This window comes from Lissotriton vulgaris, chromosome 2_1 (assembly GCF_964263255.1).
Source record: "Lissotriton vulgaris chromosome 2_1, aLisVul1.2, whole genome shotgun sequence".
Lineage (NCBI taxonomy): Eukaryota > Metazoa > Chordata > Amphibia > Caudata > Salamandridae > Lissotriton > Lissotriton vulgaris.
This window is the reverse complement of record NC_141687.1, coordinates 557,422,914-557,446,740: the sequence shown is the minus strand read 5'-3', so window position 1 is coordinate 557,446,740 and position 23,827 is coordinate 557,422,914. Positions and strand designations below refer to the sequence as shown.

The 23,827-nt window shown below is 47.6% G+C and overlaps 1 protein-coding gene across 3 annotated transcripts in view; it reads left to right on the top strand.

Moving 5' to 3' along the window:
* Positions 1–23,827, top strand: part of LANCL1 (LanC like glutathione S-transferase 1) — a 639,396-nt gene that overhangs the window by 247,787 nt on the left and 367,782 nt on the right. For all 3 annotated transcript variants that reach the window (XM_086955555.1, XM_086955554.1, XM_086955556.1), the window contains exon 4: positions 10,085–10,292. In XM_086955555.1, the coding sequence (XP_086811681.1) occupies positions 10,085–10,292 (208 nt within the window). The remainder of the gene's footprint in view (positions 1–10,084; positions 10,293–23,827) is intronic.

The following is a 23,827-nucleotide window of genomic DNA, read 5'->3' as shown; positions in this document are numbered from 1 at the left end:
TCTTATCCATTAATCTGTAGACATCGCTAGTTGTACATGAATACCACCAGACTTCTCTTCTTATAGAGATTTAAAGTAGGGGATGTCTCAGTCTACTGCCGTTATAAAAACAGCCCTACTCTGATCAACAAACTTAGACCAACACAGAACCCACAATCACCTTAATGGACAACAGAAAAAGGTGAGAAAGGCAAGATGGCACCTCATGGGCGCACCACCAATGGGACCCCTGGCTGGTACTCACCAGGATGGCCCTGTTCTCATCATTTGTGCCGTCAAGCCGTAACGGAAACGTGTCCAAAACCCAAATGAAAAACAGTGAGTGATGCAGTGAACACAAATTATATGTGATAAAACGTACTACATTAAACACTTAACATATAATCTACTGTGCAACCAGGACAAAAAACTTTACTCATGTTCCTTTCTTGTTGCATACAGTACACATATAAACATTAAAAAAGGAGGATGTGAATACTACCAATCGATTCACACCCTACTTACAGGCGACATGTTTCATTGCCTTGGTTTGTATCAGGCAATTTCCTCAGGGCATTGGTGGTGCGCCCGTGAGGTGCCATCTCGCCTTTCTCACCTTTTTCTGTTGTCCATTAAGGTGATTGTGGGTTCTGTGTTGGTCTAAGTTTGTTGATCAGAGTAGGGCTGTTTTTATAACGGCAGTAGACTGAGACATCCCCTACTTTAAATCTCTATAAGAAGAGAAGTCTGGTGGTATTCATGTACAACTAGCGATGTCTACAGATTAATGGATAAGAACTGCCTTGAATACTAGGAAATTTGTTTTTTGATGATTTATTGAGTGGAGGGCGTCCTAGTCTTTCTTTCCCTCTATACTCCTACTTTGCTTCTAGCAATATTTAAGACACATATTAGTCTTTCTCTTACATTCCTCAGGCCACACAATGCACCCATAACACCAGCCACAATGGTAATCCGGTAATCCTCACCTGAAGAGCAAAAGCTCAAGCTCCTGGAAGACTTAAAAACACCATAAGCTTTTCCGAGGGTAACGTTGTATCCACCCCAGGTAACGTAGGGTTGCTTTTAATAAATGATTTATGTAGGGCTGTTGCTCAACTTGCACTCCCGCCCAATTTGAAGCTTTTAGAGGCCATCACCCCACTCACGGAGGGTTCCTCAAAGATATTTGTATTAATGCTCATTTCTTGCATTACCCGTATGAACTAACTGGCAATAGTGGGAGACGAGACTACTTTGAATGGTTTTTTGATGGAAATAAGTAACTGCCATTCCGCCAGAGGACTCAACTCCTCCGTCTTGTCTTCATAGGCCTTAATGCATCTGTCAGTTTGGGATTATCCCCAAAGTAAGGATACCATCTCAGAATTAGCTTTTGTCCTTCAAAAATATGAGAAGTATCTCTTTCTGGGCTAAATAATCTACCTGTAATATCTAGGGTCTGAACATCAGAGACCTGTCGACAGGAGAATAGGCAAAGCAGCATATCCTGCTTATCTGATAATTCCTTCATCAAGAGGTTTCTTTTACTTTGCCAAGAAATAAACAAATTAAGAACACGTGTAACATCCTAAAGGACCGGGTAACGTGGCTCAAGTGGGAGAGAGAGGTGAGTTCCCTCTTCTCAACAAACGGTGTTCCCCAACAGGTGGCTGATTGGATTGAGTATACTGACCACTAATTTACGAAGACGATGACAGAGTGCACACCAACTCTTTTCATGTTTCATCGGTGATTCCTTTGTTTTCATTTGTAGGCGTGCAAGCCCGGTTTCGTGGGACTGCCAAACCACGTAAAGTATAAATCACGAAAGGAAAATGGGGCGAAGTGTCACCCATTCCGGACGCACAGCCTTCATAGGTGCATAACAAAGATGCCACAATCGGTTCCAGTTAATCCAAAAGTTTATTCCTTTTTTCATCAATCTTTCAGTTAATGTTTATCTTGTTTGTCCAGTCACATAAAAGGCACTCCATGTTTTCATTAAACCCTTAATGCTATAGATGTGCCCATACGGGCCTCGTTCTAGACTCTAGAGCATGGAATTACATGGGTATTCCTCAGTCGTTATATTGATCACCCAATGCATTTCGGGCCCATTCTGGCCCTTCGTCAGCGGTACCCTGCAATTTTTTAAACACAATTATTCTGCTGTGACTTTAAGTGAACTCACGTTTCTTGAGTTTTGTACATAATATAAAGCGTATAAAAAATATAAATGTTAATAGCTGGGGTTCATCCCATTAACAACGTTCTGCCCACTGAATTCAAAGTGCTATACGTCACTCAATACATATTCAGTATTCCATCACACTATTGTTTATCTCTCCACCCTTTCAATGTCCGTAACTCGGTTCCGTTTCCCATGTACCAACAGTCTTTTCACCTCCAAATATATCTCTCTGGTTAAACATAATCGAACAAGCCCATACCTTAAACGCCTGGTAACCGCTTACTCTGGTGTTCAAACACAGTGCCTTCTCTCAGCACAACCATGCTCGTTCCTAGCTCTCTCTCCCTCCATTAAGAACTCCTGAACTGTGTCCCCGCCCATCTAAATGCATCCAATTAATGCCGAATAAAAGTATTACTCTACAGAACCCATAATGTCCTGCAGACAGAGTTGGAAATCCCTTTCGCTCAGTTGATTTCAATACATTAGTATACCTCGCCTTCAGCATGACCTCCACGGTAAATCCTGCTGGTAGTATGCACGCACTGTTCCCTCCCATATCTGTTCATTCTCCAAGAAGTTTAAAAACATTTCATACAAGTTTTATCCTCTCCTATCTCTATCATCCTACTGAATATATAAAACATTTAAATTCACCACCCACTCGTTGATATCATTTTTCGAACGTTGCTTTAAACACGCATCATATTGATCACTAAATCTTGTTGATATAATGTACACTTAATTAATAAGAACAAAATTAAACTGTCAAAACCATGTGTTCAATCAATAATTGTCCGTTGTATTTCAAAACAGCAGTCCATGAATTTTACTTTTAGAGGAAGATGTATAAGTGGTCCATTATGTGACAATGTCATTACTCTCAGTTTGTTTTCGATAATCCCAGGGTGCATCTCGTCGAGCAGGCAGTGCAGTATTAAATTACGAAAATGACAGAGTGCATACCAAATCTTTTCATGTTTCATCGGCGATTCATTTGTTTTCATTTGTAGGCGTGCAAGCCCGGTTTCGTGGACTGCCAAAACAACATACTGACCTCCAAGCCAGTCACTGCGATGCCCTTTCTGCAAGGCCCTGTACAACAACTGACCCCAAGGGATCCACGTTCTTCTGCATACACCAACCCAGCCATCTAGACCAGGCTAAACTTTACCTTTGGGTCATGGAATCTGCCCAGGCTTTTGAGAGGAGTGACTGAGCTTGTTCGGAAAGTCCTGGGACTTGCCATTGTTGCCTGTAATTCAGCAAGCCATGAGACATAGAGAACCGTCCACCACTATTTGGAGGGGATTGCCAGACAGAGCTAGAAGGAGATCTTGACAGATCATAGAAAAGGGGAGAAACACCTTTCCTATCTCCTTGCTCCAGTCCTAGTGAAAGGCGTCCATTTCTGCCACCAACGAGTCTGGATTCCAACTGAAGATCCTGTCCGCCTAACGGTCAAGTGTGGAGGCAATGAGTTCTGCCAGGAAGGGACCCCATCTCCATGTTAGTGCCTGCAATAGTTGAAGGTCCAGTTTCCACATGCTCGTGTTCCGCAGGTGTTTGAATGGCCCGTCTGCCACTTCGTTGGAAGAGCCAGGAAGGTGTTCCATTGTCGCTGATCTACCTCTGTTGAGGCAGAAATCCCAGAAGTTCCAGGCTAGGTCCGAAAGGAAGAGTTTCTTCCAGATGGTTGACGTAATGTACCTCTGACAAGTTGTTCGTTTTCAGGAGCACACAGCATTGGACCTTGTCTTTGGTCCAGCATTGAACCGCGAAGGACCCAGCCAGAAGTTTGAGGCAGTTTATGTGGTGTTATTGTTCTTGTGATGACCAGCCTCCTCCTGTGGATAGTTTGACAAATTGCGTGTCCCAGCCTGTCCTGCTGGCATGGGACTCAATGACCAGGTCTGGGTTGCCACCAGTTCATCTCCTCCTGGGCTTCTGGCGTGAGGGTTACTGATTCTGAGTATATGAGGCCGCTCCATAGGTGATAAGATTTCAGTTGGTTTAGTGCACAATAGTGCAACAGCCCGGGGAATATTGCCTGCATGGAGCATGAGAGCAAACAGACCACCCTCGCTATCTGGCCCAAGGATGTCATCAGTTTGGAAAGGGTTTTGCATAGCATCTCTCTGATCTTGGCCACCTTCCGTTGTGAGAGACTGAAGGTGGTCTTCTGGAAATGTATGACAAACCCAAGAACTTTAGCTTCTGGGTATGTATTAGGTGGAGCTTCTTTGCGTTGTTCACAAACTCCAGGGACTCCAGTAGGGAGATCCCCGGCGCAGATGTTCTGTTAACCTCCTTGGACATTGGGTCATTATGAGGATATCTTCGAGGTAGACTATGAAGGGGATGCCTCGGGCCCCAAGATATTCTGCCACCGAATTCAGTACCTTGGTGAACTACCAAGGAGCTGACGACAGACTGAATAGTAGAGTTGTGAGCTCGAACTCATGGAGTCTCCACCTGAACTGGAGAAATCTGCTGTGAGGCCCGTATATAGGGATTGAAAGGTAGGCATCCTTGATGTCTAGTCGTACCAGCAAGTCTCAGAGGTGCAATAAACCTCTGAGGAGGTGAATACCCTCTATTTTCAAGGGGTGGGATACCAGCCACAAGTTGAACTCTTTTAGATTGATGACAACATGTTGACTCCTTTGATCTTTAACGTGGAAGCGGAGCTCCAGTCTGCCCCCGAAGTTGTGGGACCGAGAGGTGCATAAAAGGCTTCCCTTGGCACGAGTGGTTCATGATAGATCTGTACTGCTGTAACTTCTTGTATAGAGCCAGAGTATGAGACTGCTCTGCGGAAGGATGCACCCACTACCTCATACATTTATAATGGAAAGGTAGGTATTGGACGTCCTCGTCTTCTAGGAGTGATGTGCCAGAGGTCTACATGTTGCAGTTATGTCCTGCACTCGGTGGAACCAGTGGAAATGTTTTAGAGGCATATTAGGCCCTTTTCTTGGGAGTATGGCCCTGGGATACTATTCACAGCCTTAGAGATATAACAGGGTATGTGCCTGGGTCAAAAAGACCTCAGGCCCTGTACAATTGCTCTCTGGAAGTAGTGAGGATTATGTAGGTGGAGTAATCAATACAGACTCCGCATAGGGGACGTCGGACTCCAGAGGGCCCAGGGAAATATACAGGGCTCCATGAACGTATTCGTTGCTCCTTTCAAATTGGAACTCGAATGGCGCGCCCTGATCGTGGAGCCAACGAGGAGAGCGCCTCTTTAGAGACTGCCTACAGTGACCTGTACAGGCCAGAGGACCTGACCCCATTGGGAGGCCCTGCAGAGCTGAGAGCAACTGCTAAATACCGCGTGGGGAGCGGCACGTGCTTCTGCGGTTAGTCCAGTCTGCTAGAGGGAAACAATCGGCAATTTGGCAATTATGTAAAAAAAAAAACCCACTAAATTAGCTGAAACCCGACCCACAAACAAGCAAAGTCTTAGAACCTTTACTGAGGGGCTGCGGAACAACGAAGAAAGAGGGGGGTTGGAAAGGAAGAAAGGACGATATGGCATTACCTATATTGTGATTGGATAGCCTCTGGTTGTTTTTCATCCCTTATATTTGTGGGAAGGGTACTTTTGATGAAGGTTATGGCTGCTGTTTAGAATAAAAGTAAATAACGACCGTGTAATCCTCTCCCCCTGTACTGACACAGAATCATACATTTTTCTAGTGTAAGCCATGTCTGGTTTACTGCCATCCCTAGTCTTGAAGGATGGAGAAAAGGTGAGGTAGAAATGTATATCTGAAAAGTGAGATGTGCAATGCTTTTAGACAATTGCGTTTTTATAAGGTCTCTCTACATATGATTTTGCTGCCCCATAGAAGAGAATTAATAGCTGGTGCAGTACGTGCCCGTAATACGATGTGAACTCCGGAAGGACATTCTTATTGAATTAATATTTATACTGTCACTATGATTAACATGAACTCAGTCTGTAGACTTGCTTTTATTCTTTCACAGTGATCATGAATGGCATAAATTAGGAGGGCATTAATTGGAAAACTGCTCTATCCGTTCATAACGATGTATTTTTATGAAATGTTTTATTGTGTTGGTTTTTATTGTTCTTATGATTACCAAGATTCGTGTATTTTCATTCTGCTATGCTACCTGTGGTTTTATGGATATACTTTTATCCGAATAAACATTCTTGAATTGAAAAAAAAAATAGCTGGAGAATACTTCTCAATCAATCAATCCTGCAGAATTTATAGAGAGCAGAGAGGATGTGGCCTAACTGCTAGGGCGGTCGACCTCAAATCCGGGGAACCGGGTTCTAGTCTCGGCAAGGATGCACAACATCCTATGATTATTTCGGGCAAATCACTTAATTTCCCTGAGCCTAACAAAAAAAAAATGAATGTGTCCTCATGTAACGCAACTGGTGCTTGTGTAAATAGCTCTGATACCTTTGGGTCAAGTACGTGCTACATAAAACTCCGTTATTATAAAAAATAAAAACATCACCCATGAGGGTATCCAGGCGCTGAGGAAATTGCTACCTTCAGGAATTCCAGGAGCGAGGTGGAGGTGAGGAGGTGCAGGGGAAGGTCGTTCCTGGATTTTGCCGAGACGTAGGAGAAGGAGCGTCCTGCACTGTTGCTTCGGGGGATGCAGGGATGTGCGTGAGGGAGGCGGTGTAGGTGTCTGGAGGGTTGGTGGAAGTTCAGCCAGTGGTTAATGGAGGCTGGTCCTTGGTTTTGTAGGTCAGCATCTTCATTTGACTTATTTTCTGTATGGGGCCCAGTGGAGTTTCTTGAGACGAGGGGTGATGTGGGTACATTGAAGGTCGCAAATTAGTCTGGACATGGAATTCTCTATGGTTTGCAGTCTCTTCAGAAGTTACTTTTGATTCCTACATAGAGTGTTTTGCAGTAACCCAGGCGGCAAGTAAAGCTTCAGGGACAGTCTGGCATTGATGAGGAGTCATTTGAAGATTTGTTTTAAGCATGGGAAGAGTGAGAAAGCAGGCAGATCAGACTGTGCTGATTTGGGTTTTCATGGTGAGTCTCCTGTCGAGATTCCAAGCATGGTCTGTTGAAGTGGGAGAGGGTTCGAGGTCCGTGGGCCACCAGGGGGTGTTCCACAGGGTGGTGATATTGCTAAAGACCAGCACTTCCATCTTGTCTGTGTTGACTTTCAGGCAATTGTCTCTCTTCCAGTCAGCCACTCTCGTCATACACCTGCGGAAGTCAGCTCTCATGGTGGTGGGGTCTTCTGAGAGTGAGAGGATGAGCTAGGAGTCATCTGAGTAGGATATTATGTTTGATCCATGGGCTCTGACGTTGTTGGCCAAGGGGATCAGGTAAGTGTTTGTTGTAAGGCTGCTTGTGGTGAGGCTCTTCACGATACCAACATAATAAATCATCTTACCTAATCGACACCTTGACATTGTGTTTTAAATGAAAGTTCTGGAGGCCGGAGAGTAGATTATAGGTAGATTTATTGGATCATAGTTCTACCTAAGTAAGATGATGGTTAACACTTTGGCTGCTAAGGATTTTCCCCTCCGGTTCTGACTTTTTTGAAAGCTCCTTTATTCATGACGAGCTCAGCTCGTCATAAGCACAGCTCAACCGTGCCTCATGACAAGCTGAGCTCGTCATGAGCATGGAAGGGGTTAAGCCCCACCAGGAGCAGCCTTCCTGCTGCTCAGCCCATTCTCCAACTGACCCTCTCAATCAACCAACATTCTACAGCATCACCAACATTCCACACCCCAGTCGCACTGGCTGAGCAGCAGGTATAACAGTGTTGAACAGAGTGGGGCTGAGAGACGAGCCTTGAGTATTGATGTAGATGATGTTATTGAGCTCCGAGGTGAATGGAGGTAGATGGACGCTCTGGGTTCTACTGGTGAAGAAGGAGGCGATTCACTTGATAGCGTCTCTTTGGATTCTGATGTGAAGTCTTTTGATGAGGATTCTGATGTGAAGCCTTGTGATGAGAGCGTGGTGGGTCACAGTGTCGAATGCTGCTGAGAGGTTGAGGAGGATCAGGGCTGCTGTTTCTCCTCAGTTGAGAAGCGTTCTTATGTTGTCAGTGGCAGTGATTAGGGTCGTTTTGGTGCTGTGGTTGCTGCGGAATCCGAATTGGAAGGTGTCCAGAAGATGATTGTTCTATAGGTGTTCAGTGAATTGGCGGTTGATGGCTTTTTCGAGAACTTTGGCGGGGAAGAGAGGTGAGATGGTAGTTTTTTAGTTCGCTGGAGTTGGCGGGCGGATTCTTGAGAAGGAGTTTGACTCCTGCGTGTTTCCATTTGTCAAGGAAGGTGGCAGTGGTGATGGAGGCGTTGAAGTGGGTGGTGAGCCCGCTGCTGATCTTCTTTTAGTAGATGGTGGAGATCTTGTCGTGGAGGAAGTCTACTAGGGTGTCGCAAAGTTCCTGGGAAAGGGTGATTTTTTCCATGGCTGAGGTGTTGGATAACTCTCTAACAAAGTTGAAGAGATCTTTGCTGCGGTTGGAGCTGACTTTGTTGCGGCCCGCCAGGGCGATCTCTTTCAACCCTTCCGGAGCTGGTGGTAGTGGTTGAGGGCCATCTTGAAGGTGGCTCTGTCTGCATGATCTTCACTTGTACGCCATATTTTTTCTAGTTGCTTGCAGGTGCATTTTGCGGTTCTCAGCTCCGTGGTGTACCATCCGGCCTTTTTGGTGAATCTTTTATGTATGATGGGCTTGATGGGGGCGATTCTGTTGGTGATCCAAGCAGTGAAGTTCTTGACAGCTTGTTCTATGTTGGGTGCAGTGTCAGGGTGGAAAATGTTGATGGTGTCTGTCAACTAGTTCTCTGATACTCTGCTTCAGTTGAGGTGGGGGGCATAGGGTAGCTCAGGGGCGGTGCCGTGGGGTCTGGTGATGACAAAGTGGACAATGGCGTGGTCTGTCCAGGTGAGCTCTGTGACATGACTGTACTTGACTCTGTTGCTGGACATGAAGCTGGGTAAAGCGTTTCTCCTGCATTGTGTGAGGAGTTGGTGACTAGTTGGGAGAGGCCAATGATGATCTTACTTTCGAGGAGTTTGGCGGTTTTGGTGTCGTTGAGGTCGTTAAGGTGGAAAACTAGTTCGCTGAGGAAGATGTAGTTAATGGTGAGCGGGGCGATGAAGTTGGGAATGATGTTGCAGAAGCTGGGACGAAACCCTGGAGGTCTGTAGGTGAGGGTGCCCTTGATGGTGAATTTGCCGCCTGTTTTGAGTTTTAGATTGAGGTGTTCCATGATAGGGGTAGTGGTGGTGGTACAGTGGATGTTTTCTTTGTGGAGGATGTTGATCCCGCCTCTGTGTTTGTTGATGCAGTCTTGGTGTTCTATCTTGAAACTGTTGGTTGTTACTGAGGCAGTGTCGGGAGCAGATGCAGGGGTGAGTCAGGTATCGTGAGGAACATGACGTCGGAGGTGAGGTTGATGATATCCCAGATTTTGGTGGTGTGCTTTCAGAGTGATTGTGTGTTGAGGATGAGGCAGTCGAGTTTCTCTGACACTGTTGTGGTCATCGTGGTGGTCGTCGTGCATGCGGGTGCTACGGTGATGCATGAAAAGAGGAAGTGAAGGCTGGTGAACAAGTTTGAGGGTGCATCAGTGTTACTCAACTAGTGATCTTATTAGGGGAACATTTTTTGATTGATGTCCCTTGTGAATGAGTCAAGTTTAAAATCATGGTCTGCCAGGTAAGTGGTCAACCAGACTCAAATATATCTATTGTATCATTATCTGTAACTGAGTTCTCATTGGGGTGACTGTATACATTGAATGTTTTAGTAATGGTAGTATTTTGTTTAGTCTGTAATTGAGGTTGAACTCTTAGTATTTTGTGCGTGATGGTATCTGTAACAAACGTGAAGTGGTGCACCTGTAAGTTCTTGTTTTTTCCCCCCAAGGCATTTCCCTGCTGTACCTGCACCTCTTCAATGTGTTCAGAGATGCCTCCTACTTGAACAAGGCTCAGGAACATATCAGCAAGAGCTTGAAATGCCTGAATAAGCAAGGGGTCACCTTCCTGTGTGGCGATGCTGGACCACTGGCAGTCGGAGCTGCTGTATATTACAAGCTACAGCAGGAGAAGGAAGCAGAGGAATGCGTCCGCCGGTAGGTCATTTTGTAGTCGTCCGCTTCCACAGTGTAGCAAAGAGAAGTTGGGGCTATTGCCAATCTCAGTTTTGCATGCTGCAAGAGATGGGATATGTAAAAAGAGCAACGGCAACTCTAGCAGGATCAATCGGAACTCTTTCGTCAACAATAACTCATGTATTATTGTTGGCCATCACCATCATTTGTACAATACATTCATTAAATTTAAGTTTTGCATCCAGACCCTTCCTCCAGTGTTACAATACATCAACAGTTTATTGTGATAATACTTCTTACATGTGAGAATACAAAAAACTTAAAAAAACATTATTTCTCCTGAGGCTTGAGCAGGGAGAACATCGAGGCACTAGCGTAACTTTGCACAGTCGCATATTTTGCACATTTTGGTCATGTTATTTTAATTCAATTTGTTTTTTAAATTACCTTTATTCCATTAACTTCTGCTCACTGGGGACTGAAGTTGGGCTTGGACTCGTGGAATCGGGCAGGGCCGCCATCTTGGGTGTACGCAGGCCAGCAGACTAGGCTTTTCCCTGACCTGAACTCAAATTCAGATCCAGACGCGAGCGCACAGCATTATTTCTCCTGAGTGTGAGCTGGGAGAACATCGAGGCACTAACTTAACTTTGCACAGCCGCATATTTTGCGCATTTTGGTCTTGTTATTTTAACAGCGTTATTTTATTTCAATTTGTTTTTAAAATGACCTGTATTCCAACAACTTCTGCTAACTGGGGACTGAAATTGGGCTGATACTGACTCAGACTTGTGGAGTCGGGCAGGGCCGCCATCTTAGGAGTACGCATGTCTACGGACTAGGCTTTTCCCTGACCTGAACTCAAATTCAGATGCAGGCGCTGCTGGTGTGCCAAAGGCGCGCGAAAGGCTAGCCCGTCTGCGGCCGGCTGCGCTCGGACCGCTCTTAGCTACCAGGACCCCTTGTATCTGTAGTCAGGTAAGCCCCCTATCTGCATCTATACTAAAAAAAACCCTGTTAGAGCTTAAGGGGGCAGATAAGGGTAGGAACTGCATGTGCCTCTCCTTCGACCCACTACGGACGCCGCTTCCATCTGTATGTCCCTACTGTAAAATGACCCTACCCAAGGTCCTTTATCAGCCCACCTCATCTATGGAGGATAAAAGGGCAGGGTCTGCCGGGCACGATACTCAAGTGATAAAATGTTTATTGCTTAATGCAAGATCATTGGTTAAGCATAGCATGGAATGCGCAAGGCTCATTGAAGAGTGGGATTTAAAGTTGGCTCTCAGACAGTCAGAACGCCAGTGGAGGCATAATTACTGCCCCCCTCTGAGGGATCGATATAGGTCTCTCCTAAACAACTACAAGAGAGCTATTCTTTCAACCAAATTAGAATATTTCTCTGGTAAAATCTTATTAGCGGCTAACAAATCCAAGGAGATCTTCTCCATTGTTCACAATCTGGCCGCATCCGACAGAGTCAATCCCAATCCTGTCCCTTCCCAAGCCCTCTGCCTCTCCTTGAAGGATTTTTTTCTTGAGAAGATTGCCAATGTCAAACGGAACATCCTCTTGCCATCTTCTCTTCTTCCCTCCCCTTCCCTCCCCCCCTCTGTCCTCCTCTCTTAATCACTTTTCACCCATCTCGAAGGAATCTTTTCTTGCCCTCCTCAGGAAAGTCAAGTCAGGCTCCCCTGCCAACTGTGGACCAGCTCGCATCTTAGGGGAGCTATTCTCTGGTTGCCCCGACCCTCCCCTATCCCTTCTTAATGCATCCATTTCTCAGGGCATAGTTCCGTCCTCTTTTAAATCGGCCATAGTTATTCCTATTTAAAAAAAACCTGGCTCTGACCCTACCCTTCCTGCTAATTTTAGGCCCATTTCCCTGCTCCCTTACTTAGGCAAGATTCTGGAGAGTCATATTACTTCCTGCCTGTCGGTCTACATCGAGGACAACCATCTTCTGGCCTCTCATCAAGCGGGCTTTCGCCCGGTCCACTCGACTGAATCTGCAGTCCTCTCCGTCCTGGACGGGCTGAAGAGCAAGGCTGATTCCAACTCCCCCCAAGCCTTGGTGCTTCTTGATTTGTCTGCTGCTTTTGACACGGTCGACCACTCCATCCTCCTCGACCGTGTCAGGGCAGCGGGCATCCAGGGTACCGCTCTCTCCTGGCTCGCTTCATTTCTCCAAGGCCGGACGCAGGCTGTTCGTCTCTCCGGTTTTTCTGCCCCCTCCCGTTCGGTGTCCTGCGGGGTTCCCCAAGGTTCTTCTCTTTCCCCTCTTCTTTTCAACATTTATATCTATCCCCTTATTGTTTCCCTGCTTAATATGGAGGTCTCCGTGTCTAAATACGCTGACGACCTTCAGCTTGTTTTTGATCTTTCCCCCTCCCCTGATTCCCTTCTTAAATTTCAAACTACACTTATTTTCATTTCTGACTGGATGAATCTAAACCATCTTAAGCTTAATCCGGACAAAACGGAGTTGGTCCTGACTGGTGGTTCCACCAGTCCCTGGACTCCTGCCTTCTGGCCATCCATCTTTGGTCCTTCCTCGGTTCCCTATGCTTCAGTTAGAACCCTGGGAATCAAAATCAGCCAGGACCTCTCCATGCGTCCTCAGGTTAGCACTGTTGTTTCATCCTGCTTTTTGTCCCTCAGGATTATCCGCAAGATCTCCCGTTTCGTCTCCCTTGATGCCCTTAAAATAATTGTTCTGGCCATGATTCTCTCACGGTTGGACTATGGGAACTGCCTGTACGTGGGCATTCCTGCCTACGAGCTGCGGCGCCTCCAGACCATCCAGAATCAGGCTGCTCGCCTTATCCACCGGCTTCCTAGGTTCCACCATATCACCCCTCTACTTAAGTCCCTCCACTGGCTCCCCATCCTGCAGAGAACCCTCTTCAAGATGGGTTGCATGGTTTTCATGGCCCGTGCTCGTACAGCTCCTGTTTTCATTAATTCTATGATCACCCATTATCTCCCCTGCCGCAATCTCCGTTCCTCTAGCCAGGCACTTCTTAGTGTCCCCCGTTTCCGTAAGTCCAGAGTAGGTGGCACTAGGTTCTCCACTCTTGCACCCCGCTTCTGGAACAGCCTCCCTTTGACCATCAGGTCCATTACTGTCTACCTGCACTTTTGTAAGGCGCTCCAAACCCACCTGTTTGCTCAAGCCTTTTCTTCTCAGTAGTCCCCTTGCGCTCTCTCCATCTGCCATTGTTCAATGACTTAGCGCCAGGAAACCGCTTGGCCACAGTGCGCTCTACAAATAATTTCAACTTCAACTTCAACTTCTACGGAGGCATGGACGGATGATTCCTCAGCTCCAGACATAGGGAAAGCCACCCCTCCTGAGTTTTTATGCTATACTCTAAATAGGCCTCCAGGAAGGGGGAGGGGAGACTGGCAGTGATCTACCATAGCTTGATTATGGCAGCATTTCAGCCTGCCCCATCTGCAGCATGTGAGGCCTTATCTTTTAATCTTAGCCTATCTCATCATCATACTTTTAAAGGCATTCTCTTGTGCAGACCACTGGGAGCTAGGAATAACGTTAGTTTCACTGGGAAACCTATTGGAAGAATGCCTTTGCCTCACCGCATACACAATTATGGGAGATTTTAACTTCTATCTGGAGCTTTCTACTGAACCTGATACAGTGACACTGACAGATATGATGAACAGGTCAGACCTGAGGCAGCAGGTACTTGGTCCAGCTCATGTGGCAGGACATACCTTGGATGGTATTTTTTCTAACCACCCCGGCCTACAGTTCACGGGCCTCCTACCTCTCGTCAGATCATTCTGCCGTCCAATATGAGTTGATGTTAACAGCGCAACACGCAAGTGGACTACACTCAAACGGTCGAATAGTAACCAGAGCCTGGAATACAATTGAGGGGACTGCCCTGCAGGAGCTTCTTACCTCCACAGCCGGTCATGTGCCGGTGGGAATGGAACAGGCCACCACGGTATACACAAAAAGGCTGGAGAAAGCCTGTGATAAAATAGCCCCTGAAAAAATTCTCTTTCTCAAAAGATCACAACCCTCTGCCCCAAGGTTTACAGATGAAAAACGTTATCAAATTGGCCTGCAGAAATATAAACAACTCCTTTTTCTCAGCTAAACAAAAGTTTTATGTGGCCCGCATTGATCTAGCAAAGCAATCAGCAAAATAACTATTTAGAACTGTCTCTAGTTTGGCCTCTCCAAGCCCAGCCAAAGTTCAGTCAAGTCAGGAACTATGTGAGAGATATTGCCAAGTTCTTCCTGACTAAAGTGGAGACTATCTTCTCAGCTTTTAATTGTTTAGGTGCTGGCATGATGAATACGGCAAGTGAAAATTCAAGCCCATAAGAGTTTCCACTGTTATGTTGGATAAATTCTTGCCAGTTTCCCTTGACAATATTCATGAGCTTCTCCTGGCAGCCAACTCAGGGTCACCCTATGATCCATGCCCGGTAGCAGTGGTCAAATTGGCCCCGCGTCCGATTGCTTCATCACTGTCTTCTATTTTTAAGGGCATGTTTGCAACAGGGCACTTCCCTACATGCTGGAAATTGGCCTCTATATTGCCCCTTCTAAAGAAGCTAAGCTTGGACCCTAAGGACCCTATACATTTTTGCCCAATTTTGCGTCTTCCCCTTCCAGCTAAATTGGTTGAAAAAAATTATGAATACACAACTCAGTACCTTCTTAGCTGCGACACAAACCTTGGATCCCTCCCAGTATGGCTTTAGAGGGGGACATAGTACCGAGTCTGTTCGCATTAAGGCCACTAAGGAAGGAGATCAGAGAGGGCATGGATCAGGGTGGTAAGGCGGCCCTGATCCTATTGGATCTGTCCGCGGCCTTTTATACGGTCCAACATTAGATCTTGATTGACCATTTAAGGTAATGTGGAGTCCAATCTAAAGCCTGGGATCTGTTAAGATCTTTGCTATCCGGCAGAGGACAAATTGTTACTCTGGGTGAATTCCAGTCCAAACCTTTTTCATTACCCTGTGGGGTCCCACAGGGGTCCGCCCTGAGCCCTACCCTTTTTAATGTGTACGTTTCATCCTTGGCCCCCATTATAAGAGCATTTGGGTTTGGTCTCACTTCGTATGCGGATGACAACCAAATTGTGATGTGTCTGCTACCTGGCCAGGAGATGGGTACGGATAAACGCTTCCAAGACTGTATGGAATCAGTTGGGAGATGGATGAGAGAGAATTGTCTAAAGCTCAATTCAGGCAAAACAGAAGTTTTACTGTTTGGAAAAGATACCAACTTTTGGACACCGAGTTGGTGGCCTGATTCAATGGGCTCTCTCCACTACCTTCAAAAAAGGTAAAACATTTGGGAGTAATAGTAGATGAGAGACTTCCCTTTGGGGATCAAGTAAATGCAGTGGCATCAACAACTGCCTATGTGCTTAGAACAGTTAGGAAAGTATTGCCATTCCTACCCCAGGGTAGCCGGGAAACAGTAGTTACAGCACTGGTATTGTCGAGGCAGTACTATTGTAATAGCCTGTATTTGAATATTCAACAAACATTTATGAACAAACTCCAGATGCTGCAAAATGCAGCTGTGAGACTCCTCTTTGGTAAGTCCAAGTTCTCTCCCATCTCCAAGAAAATAAAACAATTGCACTGGCTGCCGGTAAGGAGTCGAGTGTGCTTTAAATCGCTCTGTATGGTTTTTAAAGCTCTTCAAGGTACAGGCCCAGACTTTTTAAAACGGTTGTTCCAGTGGTATACACCGAAAAGGACATTTCGCTGATTGGGGGCCAAGTTGGTCTCAGTACCGCACACAAAAATGTTTTGTGGGGTGGCAGAAGCTTTGTCGTTTGTGCGGCGAAAGCCTGGAATGACCTTCCGTTTCACTTAGGAAATGCCACGGACCTTCTAGCCTTTAGGAAGGGTTTAAAAAACGGACTTTTTAGCTAAATAAATCTCATTTCCTCTGTGCTTTTGCTTTCAGGATAAATAACTAGTGCCAGGACACCCTCGGGTAACCGCTGCGCGTTATAAAAGTTATTAACATAACATAACCACAGCCACACTGCCCTCGTATACATATGAGTGGACAGTCCCATGCGTATTTTCAAGCTGGTTCCATTAAGAGATAGTCACTTTCATTGTAGCTCTCGCCTAATGTCAAAAGGTAAATCATCCAATGTAATTATGCCAACAGTCCATATGTCAATTTTTCCTTTTTAACACTCAGCGTGGACTCCTCATAGGATGTTCGAGGCATGTGGGCTGCTGAATTCATATCTGTGCAAAGATCGCCGCCTAGTGTTGGGTCCGGATGATCGCACATTGTTGTCCTGGAAGAGTCTTCAAAGTATCACGAGATAGGTGGCTCCTCCCCTGGACTACAGTGCGCATGGGCATCGACTCCATCCTCAGATAGTTTTTTTCCGCCATTGGGTTCGGATGTATATTGGTTCCCTCTAGTCGGAATCGATAAAAAACTTTCTTAAGACCAAAAGGTCTTTAGTTTTCTTTGTCGGTTTAGTCTTGCGTTCGGTGCCTAACTTTCCAGCTCGGTTCCGAGCCGGATTCCATACACCCGCGTGCTTTCGGCGCAGAAGGCCCAGCCGACGTCTCAGACCCTATCGACTGTTCATCATGGACTGAAGTCCGTTCAAAAGATGTCCCGTCTGCAACTCAAAGTATCCCCACATCGACGTCCACCCGGTGTGCAACAAGTGTCTGTCGCCGGACCATGATGAAGCCAGTTGCATGGCTTGTTCCCGCTTCAGGTCCAAGAAGACGCTTAAGCATCGACGCGCTGCGCGCCAGGAGGCCCAGCACACTGCACCGGCGCCTGCGGACATTTTCGATGCCGGGGATGTCGAAGAGGAAGCTAACCGGGACATCGGTGACAACCTGTCGAATCCTGCGTCCGACGTCGACTACAACTACAACGCGGACGCCGAAATGTTCGAAGCTGAAGAAGTCGTCGACGACGACGGGGCCTTTGGGGCCATGGAGGATAGCTTGAACGATGAGCTACCTCGCACTGACACTGGGGCCGTACCGATTTATAAGGCTCAGGTCGAGGGATCGCCACTAGGCCTTACCCAAGATCTTGCAATGGGTTCTACGGCCCCGCCTTCGGGCTCGGCCACGGACATTACTATTGAGCCACACCCTGCAAAATCGAAACCGAAAGTGAAACCAACGGTCTTGACGCAAGCAACAACACCGGTGCCCACCTCGAAACCGAAAGTGCGCATTACCTTGGTCGGATCCAAGGCTTTGGAGCCCTCGGCGCCGAAGAAGCAGAAGGGTGTTGTCTTTACGAAGGCTCAAGTCAAGGGCGTCGAGAAGAAGTCTGCTGCGCCGAAGACTAAAGTCAAGGTGGTCGAGCCGAGTAAATCGCCGCCGAAGGCGGTCAACACCAACAAAGGACTTGGTGATCCGAAGGTTCTCGAGACTCCGCGTCAACAAGACAAGGCCAAGAGCGGCGCACCCCGAGAGTCCACGCCTAGGGGTGCCTCGAAGGATCCCGTCGACTCGGCGCGGCCGTCCGCCGCTTTCACCAAGCAAGTGACGGACTCCCTACAGCGCATCAAGGAGAAGGCCTCAGCTGTCGGACCAAGAGATCCTCCACCTTCGAAGCCGGTTGAGAAACCTCACAAAGCCTCGACACCCATTCACTTCACGTTGCCGCCGAAGGTGGCGCCGAAGGCTTTCACCCCTAGAGTGGTCGCCAGCGTGCCCGAGAAGGTGTCCTCGTGCCGAAGTCGTCGACGGTGGTTCCGACCTTGAAGCCTCGGCAATCTCTCGATGGAAGACCAACAAGAACATTTTATTGATGCCGAAACAGGCAGACTTTCCCTCCACAAGCGAAAAATTGCCCCGGAACAACCCAAGGAGTCCTACAAGATTCCTCTAAAGAAGAAGAAGGACTCTGCTTCGACTCCTGTCCTTGTGGAACCACTTTCTCCACAGGCCCATATTGTCTCGCCCACTTACTCTGACGTGGACGCTGGGGAGGGCGAAGATGAGGATGAGTACAGCTATCCTGTCTACACGGACCCTGATGATACCAATGAACCCTGGGCTGCTGGTGCTGACCCAGGTGATCCCCATTCTGCCCAAGACACTCAACTTTATTCTGTAAAGACATCCCCTACAGAGGAGTCAGCAGCGTTCAATGCCCTCATTGAACGGGCGGCTAAAAACCACGAAATCCAGCTCCATGCTGACCCCATTGACGTGGATTTTCTTTTTGATACCTTTTCAGTCTCAGAGAGAACTGTCAAGACTCTGCCTATGTTAAAAGGTGTCTTAAAACATGCTGGAGAGATCTTTAAGGAGCCTACCAGAGCCAGGGTGATAAACCCTAGGATTGAGAAAAAGTATAAACCAGCGCCTACTGATCCTACTTACATTAAAGGACAGTTGCCTTTGGACTCTCTTGTCATCTCCAATGCCCGGAAGAGGGCTAATTCTCAGACGACGGGTGATGCTCCTCCCCCAGACACGGAATCTAAGGTGTTTGAGGCATCAGGGAAAAGGGTAGCAGCACAAGCGGCCAATATCTGGCACATTTCCAATACGCAAGCACTTCTAACGAGGTATGACAGGGCACACTATGACACACTGGAGACCCTTTTGCAGCACCTGCCAGACGAATACAAGGAGGCAGCTGAGATGCTTATTCAAGAGGGGAAGCTGATATCTTATGCTTCAATTAAATGTGCACTAGACGCGGCTGACACCGCAGCCAGGGCTGTCAACACTAGTGTCATGCTGAGACGACATGCCTGGCTCAGAATCTCGGGGTTTAAGCCGGAGATACAGACCACCATTCTTAATCAAACAGTAAATCCAGATCACCTGTTTGGCCCAGAGGTTGACACCACCTTAGAAAAGATTAAGAAGGACACTGAAACTGCTAAGTCCATGGGTGCCTAACAGTCCCAGCAATTCACGGGTGGGTCTTTTCGTCGCTCAAGCACTAGAGGCGTTTCCAGAGGCCAGCTCTCCCAAACCACGCAGTACTACAAAGGCAACACGCAGTCCACATACACCAAACAAAGTCGAGGTGGATAACAGCGCCAAGGGCAGGGGTCGTGGAAACAACAACTCCAGATCCTCTGCCATCAGCAAACAGTGACGCCTTGTCACTGCCCCCCCCACCACACAACACTGGTCGGGGGAGACTTCAGCAGTTCCTGCCGGTCTGGAAAACCATTACCACAGACAGGTGGGTCATACAGCTTATACAGTATGGTTATTGTCTGGAGTTAACATCCACTCCACCCAACATACCCCCAAGACACCATCCTATGTCCGCCAAGCATTTGCACTTATTGCAGCAGGAGGTCCTCGTCATGCTGCAAAAAGGGGCAATAGAGCTCGTGCCTGTGAAAGAAAGAGGCACAGGAGTTTACTCACTGTACTTCTTGATACCAAAAAAGGACGGGTCCCTCAGACCCATACTGGACCTCAGACCCCTCAACCAGTACATTCTATCGGAGCACTTTCATATGCTGACCCTGCAGCAAGTGCTCCCGTTTCTCAGTCAGGGGGATTTTCTCGCAACTGTAGACCTAAAGGATGCGTATTTTCACATTCCGCTGCACCCGTCACACAGAAAATACCTCCGGTTCACCATCCACAACCAACATTACCAGTTCAAGGTTTTGCCTTTCGGAGTCACCACGGCACCCAGGGTGTTTACAAAGTGCCTGGCGACAGTGGCGGAGCACCTAAGGAGACAGAACATTCACGTCTACCCTTATCTGGACGACTGGCTTATCCAGGCGAAGTCAGCCCAGCAGTGAGCCGCTCACGTGTCCCACACCATTCACCTCCTTCACGATCTGGGCTTCTCACTGAATTACCCAAAGTTCCACCTCCAACCCGCCCACATATGGCAGTATCTGGGTGCGACGATAAACACTCTGGCAGCCACAGCACAGCCGAATTCAGTGAGGGTCAACAGCATTCAATCGCTGATACAACGATTCAAACCCCAACACTCGCTTCCAGCGCGATTGTTCATGCAGTTGATAGGCATGATGGCCTCCTGCATCTCCATAGTCCCCCACGCGAGACTACATATCCGTCCGCTTCAGGAGTGCTTAGCACGTCAGTGGACTCAGGCTCACGGGCAGTTGAGAGACCTAGTGTTGGTGAGCGGTCGGGCGACAACTCTCTGCATTGGTGGAATCCACGAAACCTTTGCAAGGGACGACCGTTCCAAGAGCCTGTGCCACAGATCATCCTGACAACGGACGCTTCTCTCCAGGGATGGGGAGCTCATGTACTCCATTACACTGTGCAGGGACTATGGACACAACAGCAACGGAAGATGCACATCAATGTTCTGGAACTGATGGCAATCTTCATGGCACTAAAGGCCTTCAAAGTACATCTGTGCAACAAGGTCGTGTTGATCCGGACGGACAACATGACGGCCATGTACTACATTCAGAAGCAGGGAGGAACACACTCTCCACAGCTGTCTCATCTGGCTCAGAGCATGTGGAAGTGGGCCGTTCAGAAAAACATCTTCCTCATGGCAGAACGCCTCCCAGGCAAGGACAATCAGATGGCGGACCTGCTCAGCAGGTACAGCCACCAAATGCACGAGTGGGAGATACATCCATCAGTACTCCACCCGTACTTCCAAAAGTGGGGTCATCCAGAGATAGACCTGTACGCCACAAGGGAGTACGCAAAATGCCAAAGCTTCGCCGCCAGGTTTCCACACCCACAGTTGCAGGGCATTGCGATATGGATGAACTGGTCAGGCAAATTTGCGTACGCTTTTCCCCCAGCACCTCTGATACCGCTGGTAGCACGCAAGCTCAGGCAGCACTCGATGACACTCATCCTGGTTGCTCCGACGTGGGCTCGCCAACCATGGTGCACCACGTTTCTAGAACTGTCCGTGGTACCGCATCAGAGGCTACGTCTCACACCCAGCCTTCTGACGCAGAGCCATGGCGACATTCAGCATCCAGATCCGCAACAGCTCAACCTGGCGATCTGGCTCCTGAGGTCTTAAAGTTTGGCTACCTCAACTTACCTCCTGACTGTATGGACATCATCCGGGAGGCAAGGAAGCCCACCACAAGAGCATGCTATACGGCAAAGTGGAAGCGGTTTGTCATTTATTGTGCAGACCACGACATTAACCCGCTAGATGCATCTATTCAGAACATCATTTGTTATCTTTTCCATCTGTACAAATGTAATCGGGCCTATGCTTCCATTCGCATATATTTATCCGCAATGGCCGCTTATCTCCAAAACAGGCGGCACCTCTCACTCTTCAGGGTGCCTGCCAATAAAGCCTTTCTGGAAGGACTCAAACGAGTCATTCCTCCGCGGAATCCACCAGCTCCTGAGTGGAACCTCAATGTGGTCCTCACTCGGCTGATGGGTCCCCCTTTTGAATCACTGCATTCCTGCAAGATTCAATTCTTGACATGGAAAGTGGCTTTCCTTATAGCAGGGTGGTGCTTCGCACTAACCCTAAATTCCTTCCTAAGGTAGTGTCTCAATTCCATATTAACCAGACTATTGAATTACCTGTGTTCTTCCAAAATCCTGAGTCATTGGCGGAGAGAATGCTCCAGACCCTTGATGGCAAAAGGGCCCTGATGTATTACATTGATAGGACCAAGGATTCTAGAAAAACTAAACAACTCTTTGTTGCCTTTGCGCCACAACAAAAGGGTAACCCCATTTCCAAAGCTGGTATAGCCAGGTGGATCGTTAAATGTATTCAGATCTGCTATCTGAAAGCCAAGCGTACTCTCACCATTCCACCGCGGGCCCACTCCACCAGAAAGGTGGGGGCCTCCATGGCTTTCCTTGGAAATATTCCTTTGGAAGACATATGTAGAGCAGCCACATGGTCTACCACACACACATTTACAAAGCATTATTGTGTTGATGTGCACTCTAAACAGCAGGCAGCTGTAGGGCAGGCTGTTCTAAAGACACTTTTCCAAACTGCTGCAGCTGGCACGGGCGGCCGCCGTTAATAGAGGGACTGCTATGTATTCTATGCAGAGATATGAATTCAGCAGCCCACATGCCTCGAACCGAATATGCTACTTACCAGTATGCATCTGTTCTTGGCATGTAGGGCTGCTGACATTCATATCGCCCGCCCTCCTCCCCGGCGCCTGTAGCAGCTGCAGAATTCACATATACTGCTTGCATGGTCATCATTCACTTAGTTTCACTCCATCTTGGCCACAATGGCTAAAAACAATCTGAGGATGGAGTCGATGCCCATGCGCACTGTAGTCCAGGGGAGGAGCCACCTATCTCGTGATACTTCGAAGACTCTTCCAGGAAAACAATGTGCGATCATCCAAACCCAACACTAGGCGGCGATCTATACACAGATATGAATTTCAGCAGCCCTACATGCCAAGAACAGATGCATACTGGTAAGTAGCATATTCGATAGTCGACGCGTTTCAGCAATCAGTTTTATGGCCTCTTCAGGACGGTTCAACGGAGTGTGAACCCACTTGATTTGCCTCAGGCCATTCAGATTGTCTCTCTCTCTCTTATGGGCCATTCGTCCTTTACCGGATGCCATTTGGATAAAATTGCAAACGTGTAAGGTGTGTATCATGAACCTCGTTGTTCAGAGAAGTGACATGCGATCCAATTAGAGGAGCGGGCTGTCTCGTGATTGCAGGTCTCTCCGCGGGACATGGGATGGATTTAAAGAGGGCTGCTGAAAGGTTATTTATCAGTATATGTAAATACCTCTATTAATGCTTTTTTACAGCCCATATTTTAATTGAGTAGAGTTTTAGCGAGGGTGGCTCCTGAGTAATGGTAGAGGAGCATTGCCCCAGTGCCAGCTGATGTTAAATTAAACTACAACCTCATCACTGCGGCGCGAATTCCGCCGCAGTGCTGAAGATTCGTATCATGGGCGTGGTCATGACGGCTCCCGGCCTTCATCAGCACACGCCCACCGTGACTCATGACGGCCGGGAGCCGTCATCAGCGTCGAAGAGGTTAATAACACATTGTTTTTATTGTTTTATTTATCTCTGTCGAGCTGCTTACGTTCGACAGGAGGGGCAGGTCAGAGCGTCGCAGAGAGAAGTACTGTGCACTTATAAGTGTGCATGTCAGTTAGGCCGGCCAAATAGACTTGCGCACTTATGTTTGTTCAACCCAGCTGTGTTCCACAGCCAGGTTGTAGAAACTCAGCAGACTCTCAGGTCAGGTACTGTCTAAGTGGCAAACGAGGCTGCTCACACCAATCCAGACGCTGCTCTCATGCTATGAGGCCAGAGTCTGGATTGGGTGAGGAGCCTGCGCATCCAGGCCCATCCACTTCCGGAGGAGGAGGAGGAGCAACATGGCAGCCGGCAACGGGAGCAAAGCTGGGCAGGTAAGTGATTGTAATTTTTTTTTTTTTTTGCTATTTCCCAACCCATTCTCTTCGTCCTGTTACTCCATCATCCCCCTCACTGCCCTACCGGTTTTGATTGGCGGCAGCCATCACTGAGTTTTAGGGGTTAGTTTAAAATTCCTCAGTTCAACAAAAGGTAAAC